Source organism: Spea bombifrons, chromosome 4 (genome assembly GCF_027358695.1).
Source record: "Spea bombifrons isolate aSpeBom1 chromosome 4, aSpeBom1.2.pri, whole genome shotgun sequence".
Classification (NCBI taxonomy): Eukaryota; Metazoa; Chordata; class Amphibia; order Anura; family Pelobatidae; genus Spea; species Spea bombifrons.
Window position 1 is genome coordinate 105468242 of NC_071090.1, and position 22930 is coordinate 105491171.

At 39.7% G+C, this 22930-nt stretch overlaps 1 protein-coding gene across 1 annotated transcript in view; it reads left to right on the forward strand.

Annotated features, from left to right (window-relative positions):
- NFIX (nuclear factor I X) overlaps nt 1–22930 on the forward strand; it is an 84153-nt gene that overhangs the window by 41820 nt on the left and 19403 nt on the right. Inside the window, exon 3 of the mRNA XM_053464681.1 lies at nt 6732–7263. Coding sequence (XP_053320656.1) covers nt 6732–7263 — 532 coding nt within the window. The remainder of the gene's footprint in view (nt 1–6731; nt 7264–22930) is intronic.

Genomic DNA, 22930 nt, shown 5'->3' on the forward strand with positions numbered 1-22930 from the left:
GTCGGTGTAATATTTGTAATGCTGTTTTTGGGTGCAGAGCTCTTTCCGTCGGTGTAATATTTGTGATGTTGTATTGCAGAGCTCTTTCCGTCGGTGTAATATTTGTGATGTTGTATTGCAGAGCTCTTTCTGTCGGTGTAATATTTGTGATGTTGTATTGCAGAGCTCTTTCTGTCGGTGTAATATTTGTGATGTTGTATTGCAGAGCTCTTTCTGTTGGTGTAATATTTGTGATGTTGTATTGCAGAGCTCTTTCTGTCGGTGTAATATTTGTGTTGTGTTGTATTGCAGAGCTCTTTCTGTTGGTGTAATATTTGTGATGTTGTATTGCAGAGCTCTTTCTGTCGGTGTAATATTTGTGTTGTGTTGTATTGCAGAGCTCTTTCTGTCGGTGTAATATTTGTGATGCTGTTTTTGGGTGCAGAGCTCTTTCCGTCGGTGTAATATTTATGATGTTGTATTGCAGAGCTCTTTCTGTGCGTGTAATATTTGTGATGTTGTATTGCAGAGCTCTTTCTGTGGGTGTAATATTTGTGATGTTGTATTGCAGAGCTCTTTCCGTCGGTGTAATATTTGTGATGTTGTATTGCAGAGCTCTTTCCGTCGGTGTAATATTTGTGATGTTGTATTGCAGAGCTCTTTCTGTCCGTGTAATATTTGTGATGTTGTATTGCAGAGCTCTTTCCGTCGGTGTAATATTTGTGATATTGTATTGCAGAGCTCTTTCTGTCCGTGTAATATTTATGTTGTGTTGTATTGCAGAGCTCTTTCAGTCCGTGTAATATTTGTGATGCTGTTTTGGGTTGTTCTTCTTGTTGGTATAATATTTCTGGTTATGTTCATCTAACCTTATTTTTAGGGTTCTTCTTTTACCTAGAACTGTATTTTTTCCTTCTGTTACTTTGCGCCTTCTCTTCTCGCCCCTCACATTCTCTGATTCTCTATCTATTCCCCACGTCGTCTTTTGGGACGCGGGTTTTCCTGGTGTCTACTTTTTTGCCCTCTGCTTGCTGCTGTATGATATTGGCCAGGTGTTTATGGGTGTAAATATCTACGCCTCGTCAAATAACATATAACATATACATATCAATCAGAACTTTTGCTACCTGTCTGCTGTTGTTTTAATGATATTTAGATATATTCTCTGAGTCTCTTTTTGTGTTTATTTGATTTCTTGTGGCTGGTCATGGGTTGTGTGAAATCTTTTATTGTCTGTGCAGCAATATATATATATATATACACACACACATATAGATTACATGTAACCATATGATTCATAGTTTTTACCCAGCACTTCTAAAACTTTAGTAAGTTACTTCTAGTGAGTGAAGGGGAAATTTACATTTCTGTTTTCAAAACAGTTGATACTAAATTTCTATGAAAGTATAACATGACTGCAAAAAAACACACACACTCATTATATATATATACATATAGGCACTCATTATATATATATATATACACACACAGAAATACTCATTATATATATATATATATATGTATATATACATACAGACTCATTATATATTTATATATATATATACATACATACAGACTCATTATATATATATATATATATATACATACAGACTCATTATATATATATATATATATATACACACAGACAGACTCATTATATATTTATATATATATATATATATATACATACAGACTCATTATATATTTATATATATATATACATACATACAGACTCATTATATATATATACATATACATACAGACTCATTAGATATATATATATATATATATACATACAGACTCATTATATATATATATACATATACATACAGACTCATTAGATATATATATATATATACATACAGACTCATTAGATATATATATATATATACATACAGACTCATTAGATATATATATATATATATATATATATATACATACAGACTCATTAGATATATATATATATATATATATACATACAGACTCATTATATATATATATATATACATACAGACTCATTAGATATATATATATATATATATACAGACTCATTAGATATATATATATATATACATACAGACTCATTAGATATATATATATATATATATACATACAGACTCATTAGATATATATATATATATATATACAGACTCATTAGATATATATATATATATATATATATATATACAGACTCATTAGATATATATATATATATATATACAGACTCATTAGATATATATATATATATATATATACAGACTCATTAGATATATATATATATATATATACACACATACAGACTCATTAGATATATATATATATATATACACACATACAGACTCATTAGATATATATATATATATATATACATACAGACTCATTAGATATATATATATATATACACACATACAGACTCATTAGATATATATATATATATATATACATACAGACTCATTAGATATATATATATATATACACACATACAGACTCATTAGATATATATATATATATACATGTTATGCTTATATATATATAAGTATAACATGACTGCAAAAAAACACACACACTCATTATATATATATACATATAGGCACTCATTATATATATATATATACACACACAGAAATACTCATTATATATATATATATATATGTATATATACATACAGACTCATTATATATTTATATATATATATACATACATACAGACTCATTATATATATATATATATATATACATACAGACTCATTATATATATATATATATATATACACACAGACAGACTCATTATATATTTATATATATATATATATATATACATACAGACTCATTATATATTTATATATATATATACATACATACAGACTCATTATATATATATACATATACATACAGACTCATTAGATATATATATATATATATATACATACAGACTCATTATATATATATATACATATACATACAGACTCATTAGATATATATATATATATACATACAGACTCATTAGATATATATATATATATACATACAGACTCATTAGATATATATATATATATATATATATATACATACAGACTCATTAGATATATATATATATATATATATACATACAGACTCATTATATATATATATATATACATACAGACTCATTAGATATATATATATATATATATACAGACTCATTAGATATATATATATATATACATACAGACTCATTAGATATATATATATATATATACATACAGACTCATTAGATATATATATATATATATATACAGACTCATTAGATATATATATATATATATATATATATATATATACAGACTCATTAGATATATATATATATATATATACAGACTCATTAGATATATATATATATATATATATACAGACTCATTAGATATATATATATATATATATACACACATACAGACTCATTAGATATATATATATATATATACACACATACAGACTCATTAGATATATATATATATATATATACATACAGACTCATTAGATATATATATATATATACACACATACAGACTCATTAGATATATATATATATATATATACATACAGACTCATTAGATATATATATATATATACACACATACAGACTCATTAGATATATATATATATATACACACATACAGACTCATTAGATATATATATATATATATATATATATATATATACACATACAGACTCATTAGATATATATATATATATATATACACATATACACAAAACAAGTATCAAAAAAGGAGAAAAATGAATGTTGAAAAAGTTAAAGAAAAGGGATGAAAGGTAGATTGTTAGTGGCAGAAAAAAAGAGAATGCACGATTTAATGAACTGGTATAATCTAGAAATTAGCGAATAAGAACGATAATGTTAAAATTAAGATCCCCAAATACATAAATAGAAAAACAGGTAAAACAAAGAATAAAGTGATGAGATTAAAGAGATAAGAGAGATCAGAGGAACAAAACGACAGAAAGACACTAAGAAAGAGACGCAATTATAAAGTTATAAAGACGGAGAGGAACACAGAAAAACAAAGAGTAAAATGAGAAAACAAAGTGAGAGGGGTTCTTAGAAGAGAAAGAAAGAAAGAAAGAAAGAAAGAACAGTTAGTTAAAAGCAGAGACAAAAATGTTTGCGACAATGGAAGAAAAGTCTTGAAGCGGAAACAAAGCAAAAGGAAGGCAAGAGTGAAAAGAGAAAATTAGCACAATGATAGAAAAATAAAAAAGAAGTAGTGGCGGGTTTAGCATGAAAATGGTAGAAAAAGAAAATGTTACAAAAGGTAATGAGAACAGAATGAAAGAGATATAAAAAGCACATAAGTAACAGAAGAGCAGAAAGAGTGAGGGAGAGAGAACATGGAAAAACAGAACGAGTTTAAAGCGAAGGGCTTGCGATCGTACTGAGTATACGGAGTATAAGTCTGAGAATCAGGGGTAGAAAAAAAGACTAATAATGATGGAGAAAAGGGGTATTCAAAGGACAACGAAGGGTACCTTACACCGTAATATGGAATTGTGGAATAAAAAAGAGAGAAAAAGAAGAACAAAAAAACAAACTCAAATAATCAGAAACCATAAAAATATTTAGAACAGAAACTAATCCAATGAATAGCAAAAGAATATAACTGATGAAGCATATAGGAAAATATGTATATATACACGCATGAATTCATACATACGTGTGCACATATATATATATATGTATATATATATGGAAGAATATTTTAGTGACTGTTTTAGAAAAGGAAAGTAAGAAAAAGGAATGGTAGTAAAGGGAAGAGGACGTAAACGCACACATAAACCGAGAAGCAAAAAGAGATTACAAACAGCGCGCGATATAGATAAATAAATAGAGAGCTCTGAATAAAGAGTGCCATACAGGACATGTGCCGTACTGCAGAATCGGTTAATATCCGGGGGACAGGACGGTGGAAAGAAAGTGTCAGACCTGCCGTATTCCATCGCAGAAGGGGTTAAAATCCGGAGTGACGGGAGATAGAAATAAAGAGAGAGTGTGTGTGTGTAGGGGTCAGAAAGAAAGCCGGGAAACACGGAGAAAGAGGGAGAGAGAAATGAAGCTCTGAAAAGCAGCGTCTTTAAAATGTGTGACTTGGCTAGAATATGCCGGGCACTGCCAGCAAAACCGCAGAGAACGAGGGAGCGAGACAGGAGCGGCGGAGAGAAGAAATAAAAAAGAGAACAAGAGAAAAAAAGATATCGAAATGAAGTTTCACTTTTACTTGGGAAGGGATACATTATATTTGGTTAACTTTAGGAGGGAATCTGATCCGTTTTTAAAGCGTTCGTTTGGCACAAACATAAAATAGATTAGAGACTGAAAGAAAGGCCACCAAATGACAGACAGCTGCTCCCCACCAACCCCCATCCATGCGCCCGTCCATAAATGGCTGTTTATATTTTTCAGCCAAAAACCTGCATGGTAAATAAATAAAAAAATTTAAAAAAAAAGAAACCAAAATAAATGAAGATACCGAGAACAACGGAGAAAGTGGATGTAGAAAAAACTCTCCCTCCGTTGATTGAAGGAGAGCGAGGCGTCAAACTTTTGCGTATGCTTTATTTTTTTTTAAGTTCTCTGTTTTGGCTAAACGTTTTTCTGCCTTCAATATTTTTTTTCACGCTCTCTCTATTTCTCTCTCCGCTTCCCTCCTCCCTTCTCTTTCTCTCTCTCTCTCTCTCTCTCTCTCCCCTCCCTTTTTCTCTGCCATTGGCTAGCGTTTTCATTTCACTTTGCCAAAAAGGTGGGTCCATCCGAATCAGTCTCTCTCTCTCTTTTTTTTCCTCTCTCTTTTCCCTGGCATCGATGCTGGCCACCAATTCAACACGGAGAGTGAAAGCAAGAGAGAGAGAACGAAAGAGAGTTTAAGCGGAGAGGAAAAAAAAAACCTCCTTCTCTACTGCTCCTTACCTCCAGAAAAAAATCCTTCCCCCTTCCCCTTATATTTTCTCCTTTCTTCCGCCGTTCCTCTTTTTTTTTTTCCCCTAAATTCTTTTCGGCAATTTTTCAACGGGCACAAAGCAATTTCTTTTTAGATTTTCCTCCTAGCAGCGTTCTTCCAGACATTTTTTTTTTTTTTAGCGTCGCTGTCTCTTATTCCTTAAATTGACATTTATTTTGGCTTTGTATCTGATCTGTTTTAGGCCCTCTGAGGTCATTAACTTTTTGAGGGTGTATTATTACCGGCCTGCGCAAATAATATTTACTTTCGACGCTGAATATTCGATGCGATTCCAAAATTCGCTGCGTTGGAGAAGGGATTACTGCCCTCTCGTTTGAAATATTTATTTGCCCCACCGTGTGCTTTAACCGTCCCTCTATTCCCTCTGTTGTTTTTTAATTATATAGCGCTGCCGTTCTGCTCTTTTTTTTTTCCTCTCTATAATTCTGCTGAGCTTCGAGTTTGGACGGTTATAAGTTTCTCCGGCAGTCCGATATGACACCAAGAGATGGTAACCAGCCTTAGATGTTCCTACGTGCGATCGTTACCGATCAGCCTTTTTATTTTAATGCCCATTCACATCTGTTGTATTTCCCAATAGTTCTGACAAAATATTTTAAGTAACGCACAAGTCAGTGCCAGAAAAAAAAATAATATAGAGGAATTTAATAAAAGCATTACTTGTTTTGCTTCATTACTTATTTATCGCTTTCCTTGACTTGCTTAAACAATATTTCTAAAAGTACATTTGTCTTTTTTAAAGGATGAATTTCACCCTTTCATCGAAGCCCTTCTGCCCCATGTCCGCGCCTTCTCCTACACATGGTTCAACCTCCAGGCAAGGAAACGCAAGTATTTTAAGAAGCACGAAAAGCGGATGTCAAAAGACGAGGAAAGGGCGGTGAAGGACGAATTATTGGGGGAGAAGCCAGAGATCAAGCAGAAGTGGGCGTCTCGACTCTTGGCCAAGCTGAGGAAGGACATCCGGCCAGAGTTCCGAGAGGACTTTGTCCTTACCATCACCGGGAAGAAGGCTCCATGTTGTGTCCTCTCGAACCCAGACCAGAAAGGCAAAATCAGACGGATTGACTGCCTTCGCCAGGCAGACAAGGTGTGGAGGCTGGACCTGGTGATGGTCATCCTGTTTAAGGGGATACCGCTGGAGAGCACAGATGGTGAACGCCTCTACAAGTCACCCCAGTGCTCCAACCCAGGGCTCTGCGTCCAACCCCATCACATTGGAGTGTCCATTAAAGAGCTGGACCTCTACCTGGCCTTCTTCGTCCACACACCTGGTAAGTCGATGCCGTGCGGTTCTTTGCACCTAAACTCATGCAGCAGACCCTTAAAACTGATTTGGCGCATTCAAATTTCTAGTTTCTTAAATGATGTTTCTTGTGCGTATTTGAGATCTGCGTTTCCTCATTATACATGCACATATATGAATATATTATATATACACGAAATTTGTGTATGTGTGTCTATAATGTGTGTTTGCGCACACACATATATTTCATTTTCTTATATTAACATATATTATATTGTAGGTAGCTAGGAGGGGCCACACATACCGTTTGTCCTCTTCCAAGCACACGTACAACTAAAACTATTTAGGGGCCGCCAGTAATTGGGCCGCGCTTCCTCAAGCCGGTGCAAGCTCTCTTTAGGCCTTAACGTCGTCACGAATGCTGAAATTCTACCTGGATTGCACATCGGGAAGCCTATAGAGGCGAATGCCTGTCTGATACAGAGGCCAACTTTGTGGATTCCTTTGTCGTGTATGGATACTGAGTCTAACAAAAAAATGAAAATGTGTTAAAGAGAACCCTTTAAAAAAAAAATTGGATTACCTGGCATATGGGAAATTCAGTTACAGTGTAATCATTGGCGGCTAAAAATAATCACAATTCTATAAACGGACATATAAGGACAATGCTTTTTCATTTTATGGTAGATGCTTAAATTAGCTATATGATAGTGGGTTCGTTTGACTAACTTCTAACACATTTGTGTGCATATATGCACACACATTATCTATCTATCTATCTATATATATATATAAATATATAAATGTCAAGTTTACGATGAGTTAAAAAAAAACAACAAAAAGTCATGCTTAGCATGACTTTCAGCAGCTCCACAAGCATCGGCATGAACATAAAAACGCGTTAAAAATCCACAGATAGCGACATATAAAATATATTCATTTTTCACCCTTACTTGCAGTTAAAGCTTATTGCATGTTTAGTGACTACCTATCAGCTAAATAAATCCTTAAAAATAATAGAGGGACCCGGTCTATACGGGTAGGAAAATAATACTTTTTTGACAAGTCCTTCTTTCCCCTGGTATTTCTTCAGAATAAACCTGTTATTGTAAAGGCATTTCAAAAAAATATTCCAGATCCCAGCTATATCTTTTCTAGTAATTCCAAATCCTTTTCTTCACATTTCCTTTGTGTTATTATTATTATTATTATTATAATTATTAAGCCAGGTATTAGTAAATGCATCATTCTAGATAATTTAGTTCTTAAAATATAAATAAAAATAATTTAATTTTAGAAAATGCTTCCAAAGCTGTGGTTGTTGGTTTATTATACCCTAGAAGCGATGAGTTAGTGAATAATCCCTGTTGGACTCCTCTCGAATGTGTTAGCGTCCCCAATGTGTATATTTGTAGAAGGCCAAATCGTTTTAGAAACGGATTCATTAGGAGGAATGTTTATATCTGCATAGAATACATTTACAAATAACCGTCTACAGGTTTGTTAGTTTATATATAAATAAATATATCTATATGTTGTATTTTGCTGCTGCTGCTGGGGAGGAATAGCTCACATGTATGCGTGATTGATATGTACATTCCTGAGCGTAAACTCTCCTTAACATATGTCACGGAACATATTGTTTCTTTATGGAACTGATGGGTTTTTTCGATATATATGGAGGGACGATCCTATAACGCAGGCATGTGAGGAAGCATTAGGTTTGCCTCCCAAATTTTTAAAAGGCCAAAGTCGGGCACATTTATTGTAGGGCATGCGGTGAGAGGACGGGACTTTAACAAGACCTTTTTATTGACCATGTGACCTACTGATAACTATTTATATATTTTAATATTATATTTATAAAAAAAGAATATGGTGTTATATTTACATTGTGACTGCGATACATTCATATCCAGCAAACACTCTGACATCCTAGAAAAGAGGGACATCAGGGGAGGAAAAAGGGACAGAGAGGTTTGGGTTACAAAAAAGCTGTACAAGGTAGATTTGCACATTGTGTAAATTGTAACATAAAGAGAATCGTTATCTCAATTAATAGGAAACAAATCACTCAGTACTGACAAAGAGGTTAAAGGGGAAAGAAGTCAGATTGCACTGATTTTTGATCCCACATGCCACAAAGCTCAAATCTCTCCCTTAAGTGTGGACATCTCCGACATGTAAACCAGACCCATGCCCCATAGCCCCCTCCTGTCTGTGTCACCCCACAGTGGGAGGGACAGACTCCGTGCCCCATAGCCCCCTCCTGTCTGTGTCACCCTGCGGGGGGAGGGACAGACTCCGTGCCCCATAGCCCCCTCCTGTCTGTGTCACCCTGCGGTGGGAGGGACAGACTCCGTGCCCCATAGCCCCCTCCTGTCTGTGTCACCCTGCAGTGGGAGGGACAGACTCCGTGCCCCCATAGCCCCCTCCTGTCTGTGTCACCCCGCGGTGGGAGGGACAGACTCCGTGCCCCTTTGCCCCTTCTGGTCTGTATTGCCCTGCGGTGGGAGGGACAGACTATATGTCCTATAGATCCTTGTTGTCTGTGTCGCCCTTCGGCGGGAGGGACAGACGTCATGTGACATAGCTTCCTCTTATCTGTCTGACCTTGTGGTGGGAAACACAGACTCCATGACCCCCTTGCTCATTCTTGTCATTTTCAATCTGTCACTTGGCTAAAACAGACTCCTTTTCAACTCTGAACTTAGTTTGTAGATCTGAGCTGTCCTGACTATGCCTCTGGGGTTTATTAAACTGGGGATTTGGAAAGAAAGGCTGAGATGGCCCAGCATAATGTATAGTTCAACAGATGTGATGAGGTAAAAACGAAAGGCTCCTGCCGGTGATCTGTGGCTATCCTGTTTAAGGATACAGAAGGGTTAACGCTAACATTTTTAGACCAAGCATTCAAGTATGCTAAGCGATACATTTTAGAAGAATGGAACATAAACGGTTACACAGCGGCCCCAAAGTTCTCCATCCTGTGGGTGTCACTAGCGAGTTTCCTTTAATGTCTGCAGATGGGAAGTCGTCACATCAGTTCCAGCTGCATCCTATCTATAATTCAGGTGTCTTATCGTTACACGGAAAATTCATTTCACCCAAAACCTGGGCAGGTGAAAATGATGGATGGACTTTTCTCTTTTCACTTTCAGTACGATGTACGAGTATTTTAAAGACAAACAGCCAATATCATACATGGATGAAAATAATTATAATGGAAAAGTAAACAAAGGCTCAGATTTTGAATAAAATATTGAAAAAAGTATTTTCACATCTTTAGTACTTCTCTAAACGACCGGATCTGTTCATATGACGGAGGCCTGTGTCACCTAGTGGTGGAAGAAACATACTTCATGTCACAGCATTCTTCTACATTTCTCTCCAAAGCAGGTTCATGTAGATCCTCGCATCAAATAACAGCAATCCTTGGAACTGGCAATATTTTTTATAGCACCTTTAGAACCAACTGAAGTAACCCACACAGTATAATACGGTCTGTACCACCTTTGGCTGAAATACCCCATACCCCTCCTGTCTGTCACCCTGTGGTGGGAGGGACAGACTCCGTGCCCCATAGCTCCCTCCTGTCTGTCACCCTGCGGTGGGAGGGACAGACTCCGTGCCCCATAGCCCCCTCCTGTCTGTGTCACCCTGCGGTCGGAGGGGCAGACTCTGTGCCCCATGGCCCCCTCCTGTGTGTGTCACCCTGCGGTGGGAGGGACAGGCTCCGTGCCCCATAGCCCCCTCCTGTCTGTCACCCTGTGGTGGGAGGGGCAGACTCCGTGCCCCATGGCTACCCTTAACTGTATTTGTCACATTCCATAACTCACAGCTTCCAGCTTCCTACTTTGTTTCAAGGTAAATACATTTCTATAGAACATCAGCCTGTGTACTGAAAGGGCAAACATGGTGTCCCAGAGCTCCTTCCGAGGAATGACATCATACCAAAGGCCTGCCCATACTATAATCACAGTCTCCCTGTACAATGTCCCCCTGGTTTTTTTAGGGACCCCTGGCAGTGAATGAGTGACTCCTCTCCTCCCTTCTGTTTTTATGCTCTCTGTTCCAAGTTTTCTCTTGCCAAATAAACATGGGAGCAGCTGAATTTCCTCTCACGGAGACATCTGCGATCGAACAGACGCTGGGGACAGAGGATGGGGACTCTGGCATTCCTCCCTTCCTGATGATGGGGGTGGGGAGATTAGGACAGACCAAAGGAGAGACCCCAGAGGTGTGTGTGAGGAGCCTAACAAGTCTTCTCTTCACAATACCTAATAACTTATTTATCCTTGAGCTTCACGTAAACCACTAAATATATATATGTTACAAAGCGATACGATACACCCTTTTTCCAAAGCTCCATCTTTTATAGTCACATATTTCCTTAAAATTGGAAAAGGTCAAAAATGGAAGGAAACTTGACTGGGTTTCAATCACGGGGAATTCCTAAGAGAAACGTAAGCGTTCCACTTCACTTTAGAGCGCCCTATTTCCTAACGTGCGCCCTTTCCTAATTTGAGCCGAGACGGCTCTGGCGTTTTGGGCTGCTTTTCCATCTAACCTTTCACCAGTCCAGTAATGATGCAGCGGGTGGCCGGGAAACGGACGGTCAGTTCCGCTTCTAAACATTTCCAAAACAGGGTTTTTTATTTTTTTAGTGCCAGAGCGGCGCTGCCAGGACATGAAGCGAAACACTTTTCTACTTACAAGAAGGGTCCTCTATTCTATTGTTCAAGTCTACTTATAGCAATAGGTAGTAAATGACGCTCTCTGTCTGCCAATTGCTTAGCACCAAGAACAATGAGTAATAAATATTACTTTCCAGATTATTGTTGTGGGGGCCCCTACGTCACATTCGTCTCAGCTATTTATGAATGAGCTCTCTTCCACAAGGCCAGATGAACAGTAAACTTTTAGAAAGTACGGAAGAACATTAAACGGCATCGAGCTTCTTTATCAGTTCTAGTCTTACTTTCCCCCTCCATGTGTGGCTATTTATTATAATTCCATAAGTAGCAGTGCTATATTTCCGTGATAATAATAATCAGCCTGGTTAGTTGCTGAATATGAATGGTTCTGAATAATTGTTACCGTCGTAAAGGTCGCTTTATCTACGCTGTTGAATTTAGTAATTTTGTAACTAAATGTGGCTCTACATTCGACGCAGCGCGATGTCCAAAACCTTCTCGGAAACAGTTATTTTGTTGTAAAATTCTGTCAAACAAGTATAATTGATAGGTTCAAAGTTTTCCATGCAATGCATACAAATGATTCAGGTTTACACTGAAAAGGCTAATTTAGCTAATTTGGCATATACTGTATAATTAGCAAAAAATGTTTTTGCACAAAAGGAGACGATGCACTGAATGATCACAGGTATGAAGATTTATTCTGTTGTGTGGGGTTCCAGGTAACTAGTGTCAATAAAAATACTAAAGAGCATGTCCGCCTCCATTACTAGAAGTCAGGGAGGTCATGTGAGGGCGGAAGTGTTACTGTAATAAGATGTTACAGGGGGAATAAGGCACTCAGGGGCCGGGTTACTGTAATAAGATGTTACAGGGGGAATAAGGCACTCAGGGGCCGGGTTACTGTAATAAGGTGTTACGGGGCAATAAGGCACTCAGGGGCCGGGTTACTGTAATAAGATGTTACAGGGGTAATAAGGCACTCAGGGGCCGGGTTACTGTAATAAGATGTTACAGGGGGAATAAGGCACTCAGGGGCCGGGTTACTGTAATAAGGTGTTACAGGGGCAATAAGGCACTCAGGGGCCGGGTTACTGTAATAAGATGTTACAGGGGTAATAAGGCACTCAGGGGCCGGGTTACTGTAATAAGATGTTACAGGGGGAATAAGGCACTCAGGGGCCGGGTTACTGTAATAAGATGTTACATGGGCAATAAGGCACTCAGGGGCCTGGTTACTGTAATAAGGTGTTACAAGGGTAATAAGGCACTCAGGGGCCGGGTTACTGTAATAAGATGTTACAGGGGTAAAAGGCACTCAGGGGCCGGTTTACTGTAATAAGATGTTACAGGGGTAATAAGGCACTCAGGGGCCGGGTTACTGTAATAAGATGTTACAGCGGTAATAAGGCACTCAGGGGCCAGGTTACTGTAATAATATGTTATAGGGGTAATAAGGCACTCAGGGGCCGGGTTACTGCAATAAGATGTTACAGGGGTAATAAGGCACTCAGGGGCCGGGTTACTGTAATAAGATGTTACAGGGGTAATAAGGCACTCAGGGGCCGGGTTACTGTAATAAGATGTTACAGGGGTAATAAGGCATTCAGGGGCCGGGTTACTGTAATAAGATGTTACAGGGGGGTAATAAGGCACTCAGGGGCCGGGTTACTGTAATAAGATGTTACAGGGGGGTAATAAGGCACTCAGGGGCCGGGTTACTGTAATAGGAATTTAGAGCAAAAGAGAAAAAAACTTTGTGGGAGGGGGTCAGATGAGGACAATCACCTGCACCTGTAGGTGACATTTGTCACTGCTTTGTCCTCTGTTGGTTTACCTTGTGTGTGTTTGCTCTGGCAGAGGGGGGTATATGGAGGAGTACAGAGGTATATGGAGGAGGGCAGAGCTCCTTTTTACACAGAGGAGCATTGTGCAGGCTGCAGTAATGTTTATTTGCAAATTAACCCCCCTTGCCCATTCCTTTTGCTCCCTCTGGGTAGCTTGCTCCCCCCATGCTACTATTTCGCGCCTCCTTTTTCAGTTGTTTTTCTTTGGCCTCTTCTTAGTCTCTGCTCCGCTTCTTTCTTCTTCATTTTGAATGTTTTTATGTCTCACATCCTCACTGTTCCCTCTCTCTATTTTTTTCATGCGCATTCTCTCCCTCCCCTCTCTTTTCTTTCCCCTTCTCAGATTTCTCCTGCTTTTCGAGTTCTTCTTTCACACTGTAAGGTCCTTCCCTTACCTGACTCTGTACTTTCCTCTTTTCCTCCCCGTGCATCACCATCCCTCAGACTTCCTCTCCTCCACTTATTACTTTTATATGAAGAGTCTTGTTTTGTTCTTTATCAATGCTTCCTATCTTGGCAGCATTCCCGAGCTGAGTAAGGAGTCCCTTTCTATTTATTATACTATGGGGCTGATTGCGCTTATCCTTATACATTATACAGATTCCCACAGACATGCACACACCTAAGGTCCTTGAGCTGTTGGCAGGGGTTTTTCCTTCTAAACGGCCCCTTTCTCTGTTACACCAGCCTGTCACCTGCGCTTATTATAATCAAAGGGAAAGGACTGAATAATGACATGTACCTTTTCTAACTTTGCAAATACGGTATATCAGTAACAGTATATCACCGCTGCTTTGGGTTCGCATGGAGACACTGAAAGAGTTATTAGACACACAAAGTTAATGAACTGCTGTGGGGGATCCTTTTAGGAGTCGTACTAAACTTGACCACAATAGAATGGAATATTCTTTAAGTCCACTGCGTTCATAATTTCTGTAAATCGCACATTTTGTATGTCATTTTGCATAAGGTGCCTAATAAATGTTGCAGTCGAGTACAGGGACGCCTCTCTGCGAGGCAGGCGGCTCTGTGAGCACGAGCTCCACGCACCTCACTCACTCACTCTCTCTATATATATACTGGTATGAAGATATGTCTCCACCTAATGTATCTGTTTGTCTTAGTCTTGTCAGACCCCTTGAATATTTGTATCGTATGAAGCGCCGCGTAAATTGTAGGCGCTATATAAATAAATAAATAAATAAATAAATAATAATGTCTGGGCTTCTTTAGGCACTTGGAATACTGGGTTATGGCTGTTCCTCATGACCTAAAGCCTGGCCCGTTGTGCTTTGGACGTCTCTAAACTATCCAAGGATAAAAGGTGGAGGTCTATGCCTATATCGGCATGTGGGGGGTGGGCAGACTCATGTACCCTTACTCTTCTTTCTGTAGGACAAAGATGCATTATCGCTCAGTGTTACGTTAATGCGTAGAATCAGTCGGTAGCAGATGTCCGACATGCTAAATGGAGATTCATCCGCACGGCTTTGTTCTACTGACCCATGGGAACGGGACATCCGTTAGTGGTCCCTGCCTCACTATTGCCATTCTAGTATACAGTCCCGCTAGGTCAGCTGAAATGGGCCCTAAATCCTTTCCAGCCCTTTCGGGGCCATAAACTATGCCTATGGCCCCTCATCAGTTTTAGGAGGCTAAGCCTATTCATGCAAAAGTTAAAGGAAAAAAACATGTATTTTAGACCTCAATAAGCCTCTCCTAGAAAGCTTGCAAAACCTATTTTGGGGTTTTCTTTATTTTATTAATTATACTGTGAATGAACACATTTTACCTTGGTTTTAAATTCTGGAATTACGTTCTGCTTACTGGATATATATATAGATAGATATAGATAGATATATATATATGTGCAAACACACTTGTGACCCGCTACATGTTGTGTGTTTTATGTATATCTGCGAGACAGCCTTGTTAGCGTAATGGGCTTAACATAAAACCGTCACTGCAGTAAGTAGTAATTCTGACATTTATTTAAAAATAAGGTTTGAGTAGATATGGCAGCATTCACTATTGGCTTACGTGCCAGAGCATGTTTCTCCGTGACATCCGTGTGTATGTTGGAGCGAGGTGCCCCCCTCTGACTCTGACACGTGCCCGTGTTATTGCTGACATGACCTCCCAATCATTGTCTCGTTGACCCCTGACACTCTTGCACTAATCTGTGTCAACATGGCCTAAGGCTTGTGCTGCCCCCCTCCCCTCTCCGCAGGTGGCTGTGTCTCAACATTTTCCTCTGTCACCCCCTGCAAATCCATGTTTAACAGTTTCAAACACAGAGCAGCTGGGTGTCGGATCACTCGCGCATCTGGCCTTTTTTTTTTTTTTAATGGGAAGGCTAAACCAAGGAACGTCAATTCCGATATAAGATATGGAGACAGTAAAGGGGGTAACAGAGCTTATATTCCAAGAACACAGAGGATAAGTAGAGAAATGTGCCAACAAAATTACACCCTAATAGAAAAAAATAATATATGTATATATATAAAAAATGTATGGAATAAATGGCAATAATAATAATATCATCAATATAATGCAGAATACCAAACATTAAACATAGCTCAGAGCGCATATGGAACTTTTTTGTTGTCATTTTGATCGCTGCTACTAAGTTAAATATATTCAAACTTTTACAATGTGATTTGCTGATTGGGAACGGCTACACGGTGGGGGAGGTGCTTGGTTGCAGAGCTTACACTTTGTAAATACATAAGGAGGGAGGACTATCAGGGGGCAATTTTCCAGGGAAGCCTGTCAAGCACTTACAGACTTTTAACGCTCAAAACAGAGCCGCGAGAGTTCAGCACGTTTGTGTCGGTGTGACACGCTAATGACAGAGGGCACAGATTGGTGACACTGTCAGTGCTGGGGAGTAATTATCGTCTGGGCGGGCAGTAATTAGCATGTGGGGCTGTCAGCTCACCAACACCACAATTACACAGGCTGCCTTCACCCAGCGGATAACTCTTCAGCTGCCGGCTTCCTGCGCTTCTTTAATACTGAATATCTCGTATCCGAGGGAGAATTAACCGCCGGCATCAAACACTTACAAGGAATCGGTGGGCTAAATATTTGGTTGCTTTGCACCGTTCCTTTTTATATAATCCGGAAGGTAAATCATTTTCCCCGGGTTTTGTGGTCTTCTGCGTTGTTTCCTCTTTACCCGAACTAATTCTTAAAAATGTGTACACAGAAAAAACACAAAAAAAAGTGATTTAAAATGCACCTGTAGGTTTAATGTCGGGCATCGCCCCATGCGCAGCAGCGGCCGTACGATTGAGAGCATCGTTTAGAGGTAGGTGAATTGGGAAGCATTATTATTATTATCTTTTATTTATCCAGCGCAGCGCTTCATACAATACATATATTCAAGGTTTGAGCTTGTAGAACGGATACGCATCGAGCGAGTATCATTTCTAGGAATACGTTAATAATAGGTGTGCGAGTGCGGGATTTCAGAGAATATAATTATGCGACTTGTATGGTTAGGGCGACGAAATCATTTTGTGGTTTGCGCAAATGCAAAACGAACTTGATTACAGATTAGCCACGTTTGTAAATGTGTTAGCGGTGCGCATGTTCATCGTCACAAATGATATTTATTTAGCACGAGTATAATTGGATAATGTGCGGGAATGCACAAACATAATGTGATAACGTGTGGACAATTAGCTGTGTATATATAAGCAGATGAGAGATACCTATACAGTATGTTTAATTAAATGGAGCGTGTTAATGTGTAATTATCGGGAGCACTATTTAGTAATGTAAGTCTTAATGTATAATTACCATATTATTTACAAATGATTGTAAAAATCAGACGGCTCTGTTACTGCGGGCCGAGCTTACATTATAGCTGTTCCTCCTTAGTTTATATACATGTTAGGGGTTTAAGGTGTATGTGAATGTGATTACTAATGAGCATGAACATGCATTTACTTACACACAGGGCCAGCCTGGTGATGACGAGGCAGTCATGGTACCTTAAGGCCAGCGGCCGCCTAATGCCGGTGGCCGCACACTGCAGCACATCGTCGGGCGGAGTGATAGCGAATGTAGCCGTATCGGCCAGTGGCCCGCTGGGCATTTGCCCGGTGTGCCAGACGGCCAGTTCGGGCCCTGCTTACATAATTTGCAAACAACTATTTTCCAGTCATATATGAGCTCCGCATGTGTGATTTATTCTCTAGAAGCACCATTGTGTGAATGCTTGGTCGGTGTAAATATCTTCGAGACCCAAAACAAACAATAATTATATAATTAATGATAGAAATTGTAAATTAGAGTGTATGATCTGGAGTATACATGATCAGGTCATTTAGAGGCTCCTCTAAGCAGGTAAGAAGCCTGTATAATGTATTCACTAAGCTGGGAATCTGCAGTTGAGTTGGGCCTTTTAGTCAGGGTTATGCGAGGCTTCGGTAACGGGGAAGAGTTACTCAAAGTGTGAATTTCCTATTTGGTTAATGCGGCCCCCGGGCAGCCGTTCCGGCCGGCTGCTGTTGGCCATTTATAATGTATCCAGAATTCAGGAAATTCAAACGTTCAAACTCTTGTGGATCTGCCATGTATGGTTTGTGAGGGTTATATATATATATCTATATATATAGAACATGTTCAATGTATAGACTAAAGTTTCACGACAAAAAGACTACTATGGAGGAGTTTCATGGGTAAAAGTCACCATAGGAGAGATTGCTTTTGCTTGCTCAGTCCGGACGGGCCAACAATGAGCAAATTGGGCAGCTGCCTGGGGTACTGAGCCAGTCGAAGTTACCATCTCCAGACTCTATTCTATGTAAACAAGCGAGCGCATGCGGTGGAGGGGCACCGGGTATCATAATCTCCCTCTCCTAATAGTGAACAGAACTAAAAGGTTTCGTTTATCGTTTATAAGAGGAGCCGTCTCCACTGTTTAGAACGTGAGCTACAAGAAGGAGCATTTTATGCAAGGCATTTCTTGATGCCGGTCGCCACGTTGTGACTAAAGTTAAACTGTTGGATATATATACAGTATATGCAAAATCCATGGCCCTCTCCGTATAACGGCTGTCCATATGGAATCCTCATAGTAAGAATATGTCATTCTTTCAAATAAAAGTTTAGATACTATTTGGGAAATGTTTACTGTTAATTATTAAAAGCAACTATTTGGCTTGGATTAAAAGTCATTACGATGACTGGGCACAGTATGTGGATCGCACATTCATTACCCGAGAGCAACGCGCACCAAATAACGCATGAAACGGTGGTACTGCTGTGTAATATCTAAATAATGTGGGAATTTTACTAAATGGGGACTGAAACATGCCAATGGGGGGGGGTGCAGTGTTCATCCGCAATAAAAGAAACTCTGCAAAAAAATACAGAGTGGCCTAAAATAGGGAAGGTAAGTAAATAAAAACGCGCAAATTACAAATACCAGCGCCTCGCAAACGCCAAATAGTGGTTGGACTCTCGTGAAGCGGCTAGTTTCAAGGAACTCGAGGGATGCTCTCCGTCCAGCTCATTTGTACATCGCATCCTCTTCACACTCTTTTCGCTCCCACTTTAGTTCCCATTGTTGGCCTCATTTAGTTGCAATCTCTCCGCCGCAGCGGCTCCTTGTTGTCGTGTCTTTGTCGGCTTGGTGTAAAGCTCTGAAGGTCTAGCAGCGAGCGCTATAGATTGCAGGGCAGGATAATGCACTATTTGTTGCGATAGATGTTTCACGTCTTGGAAGCGGCAGCATTTTCTGTCTAGAGATGAGTACACAGCGCTGTATGGCTTATATTGTGACTCCGGAACCATCCCGCTTCATGTCGGGAGGGGAAGGATCGGGGCAGCGGATTAAGCTGACGGGGAGGTATGCCAGCTGTGAGGGAAGATGGCGTGGGGATGAATATATGAATCTTGTTTATTTAATTATGCGAAAACAACAATTTAAAACTTGTCACCCACTTATTAGCGGCAGGAGGATATGGGAGTGCACGCGGCAAGCGCATGTATTTTAGTTTGCACGTGCAGTGTCATGGTTGCATGCATTCAAATGCGTGCATGGCAGTCCGTGCCTCTTTTGGCATGCGTGTCTGTGCTGCCATATAGGCAGATTTAAAAGTGTATTCCTATATTTGTATATACGTGTATCTGTATTTAACATATGGATACCTGACGAAGTCCTTCACTTTCACCTTAGGATAGACATAAATAGGAGGGCCCATGCAAAATAGTAATATGTTCTAGACTGATTTTTCTTCAGAATATGTCCCCACACGGAGTCTGTCCCTCCCACCACAGGGTGACAGACAGGAGGGGGCTATGGGGCATGGAGTCTGCCCCTCCCACCGCAGGGTGACACAGACAGGAGGGGGCTATGGGGCATGGAGTCTGCCCCTCCCACCGCAGGGTGACACAGACAGGAGGGGGCTATGGGGCACGGAGTCTGTCCCTCCCACCGCAGGGTGACACAGACAGGAGAGGGTTATGGGACATGAAGGTTGTCCTTCCCTTGCAGGGTGACACAGACAAGGGGGGAGCTACAGAACATTCAAGCTGTCCTTTTCACCGTAGGACAACAGAGAAAGGAGGGCAAAGAACTAGTGGTTTTACAGAATGTCGCAAGTAATTTACAAAGCATGTTGCTTTTACAAAGGGAGGTGATTTCTCAACCAGAAATGTAGATACACAGTCAAGTATCGTTGGCGTTTATCCCCAACTGGCTAGTGTAATTCTGATGCTTTCATTTGTTACGTACAAGATAAAAAGATAGCTTTCTCATATTTCATATAGTATGCCTTTAATATTTTCACCCCAATCTCTCAACTACCTATATGGACATAAACAGGTGCTGTGAGTGTCATGGGGATTTGGAATGTAGCTGATTACCCGTTTTAGTGGAGTTTCTCCTAGGATTTATACATAGAGTATGTAGCTTCATCAAAGATCCAGGAAGGAAGGGAATAAGTGTAAAGACTATACAGAAAGGCTTCTTTCTAAAGAAAAAAGTGAAAGAGTTTGGCATGGCATTTATATATGCATTTGCACTCTCTGACTACTCTGTATTTATTCTCAAAAGACCATTTTTATAATTTACCAAAAACCGACCAACAGTCCCTTTTTCAGGCCTGGGGAATACTGTTTGAGTGCATTGGATTTAATGTGCAGTATAGAGATATTACATCTCATAGAATGTATTCGGTATACATGTGTGTAAATATACATGCAGACATCACGTTGATTCTATTTTAAACCGGATTAAACTGTGTTGTGCTTCCCTCTAGTGTACGCAGCTGGTAGTGCATTTATTATTGTCGGGGCGGTCTGTTGTACCCCAAAGGCACAGTAGACTTGATACACATGTAGAGATACACTGTACCCACTGAAATAATGCTGCACTATATATTTGTATACTCGGAAACTAATCCCATTTACTACGTATGGTATATGTATTTAATATACTGTATGGTGAAGAAAGGGGGATAGCATAACAGGAAGAAGAATGCTAAAAGATTTAAGGGAATGAGAGTGAACGGAAGACGCAGTCTATCAGGATTACAACACACAAGAACAGGAAAGAGTAGAGAATCTGCTGGGAACAGCTTGGGATATAGCTGGGTGAGAGTGTGTCCATCCTCTGAATTGTAATCTTGTTTGAGCAGGACCCTCACATTCCTATAAGGTGAATTATTTAACAGACTACTTGTTGTGTTATGCTTAGCCATTGTGCAGGGCTGCGCATATAACAGCGCTATATAAAACACTAAATAATAATAACCCGACACCTCTGCGCTTTGGTTCTCACACATGCCTATACGGACACGCGTGAGGACTTTCCAAGGGCTTGTCCACCTCTAGCTGGGAGACAGCTGAAAATGAATAATGGAGAAATGCAAGAACAGACGCAAGAACGCAGTCACAAATCTTACAGATTATAGCGATGAAACAACTTCTCTCACGGCCTTCACCCCACAACCCTGTCCAGTTTTCTTAACTTAATCCTCTCCTTATTCGATAAAATCAGTCACTTCTGTCCTACATTTCATATCCGAGCACTTTAAATACCCCGTGACTCTACCTCACGTGCCTACTGGCTTCTCCATATTCCCACACTAAACGTTCCCTCATATTACTTGTCCACTTGGCTACTCCACGGCTTTCCTTAACATACTTTCCTCACCCCTCCTGGTGCCTACCTATCTCAGACCACATTCCACCTCCTCTCCCTCACATTCCTTCATTCCAATATCTCTTTCCCATTTCCATTCATGAGTTAACCCATCTCTTCTTTCACGTTCCCTCACACCTCTCCTCACCCATCTATCCCCTCCTTCCCGCTCCACCCCTCTTCTCCCTCCCTTCTTTCTCCTCAGCCGCAGAGGGTTAAACAGAATGAATGTTGGCTCCACTCCAAACAGATGCAGAACTGGATCCTGACCAACACTTCACATTCACTGCATTTTATTTATACCCGTCACAGCTTCACCACCAGGGAGTACTCAGTATCGCTATACATTACGCCAGCTGATGCTGATACATGGGCAAAAGACAGCCCTGGTCTGCAGAGCTTTACGTCTAATGTACTAATGGGCATGAGGTGCTACAGAAAGATGGCGTTTGTAGACTGAAGACGTCATACCAGCAACAAGCTGACATGAGGAGGAATAACTCCTTATTTCTTTTCTGCCACACCAGGGCTATTTCTCATATAGGGGTATTGTTGGCAAGGGGAGCTCAGCTGCACCACAGATCCCCCGCTAAACAGAGCATCAGGTGCAGCATCCACCTCCCTCTTCCCAACCTTTGCCAACATGGCCATCTGTGGACAGCTTGTAAGCCCAACAATCACTGCTGTGTATTTGCACAGCATTTTGGCCCCATAATGTTGACATCTCTGTGCTACGTGTCTGAAACATGGTTTGGGCCTCATAATCCTGCTCCGCTTCTGACAGACGCTCAGCGGGCGTATTAGGGAACGCTAGAAAAATCTAAACTGCCTTTCATTGTAAATGAAATTTGCCAGTTTTACCCCAACCTGCGTTGTGCTACCTATAATCCATCCTCTTCCACCGTCCGTGGGGTATTAACCACCGCGAAACCTGCAGGCTTTTACTGGACACAACACAATTTGTTATGCCGAAACACAGACAGCAGGCAA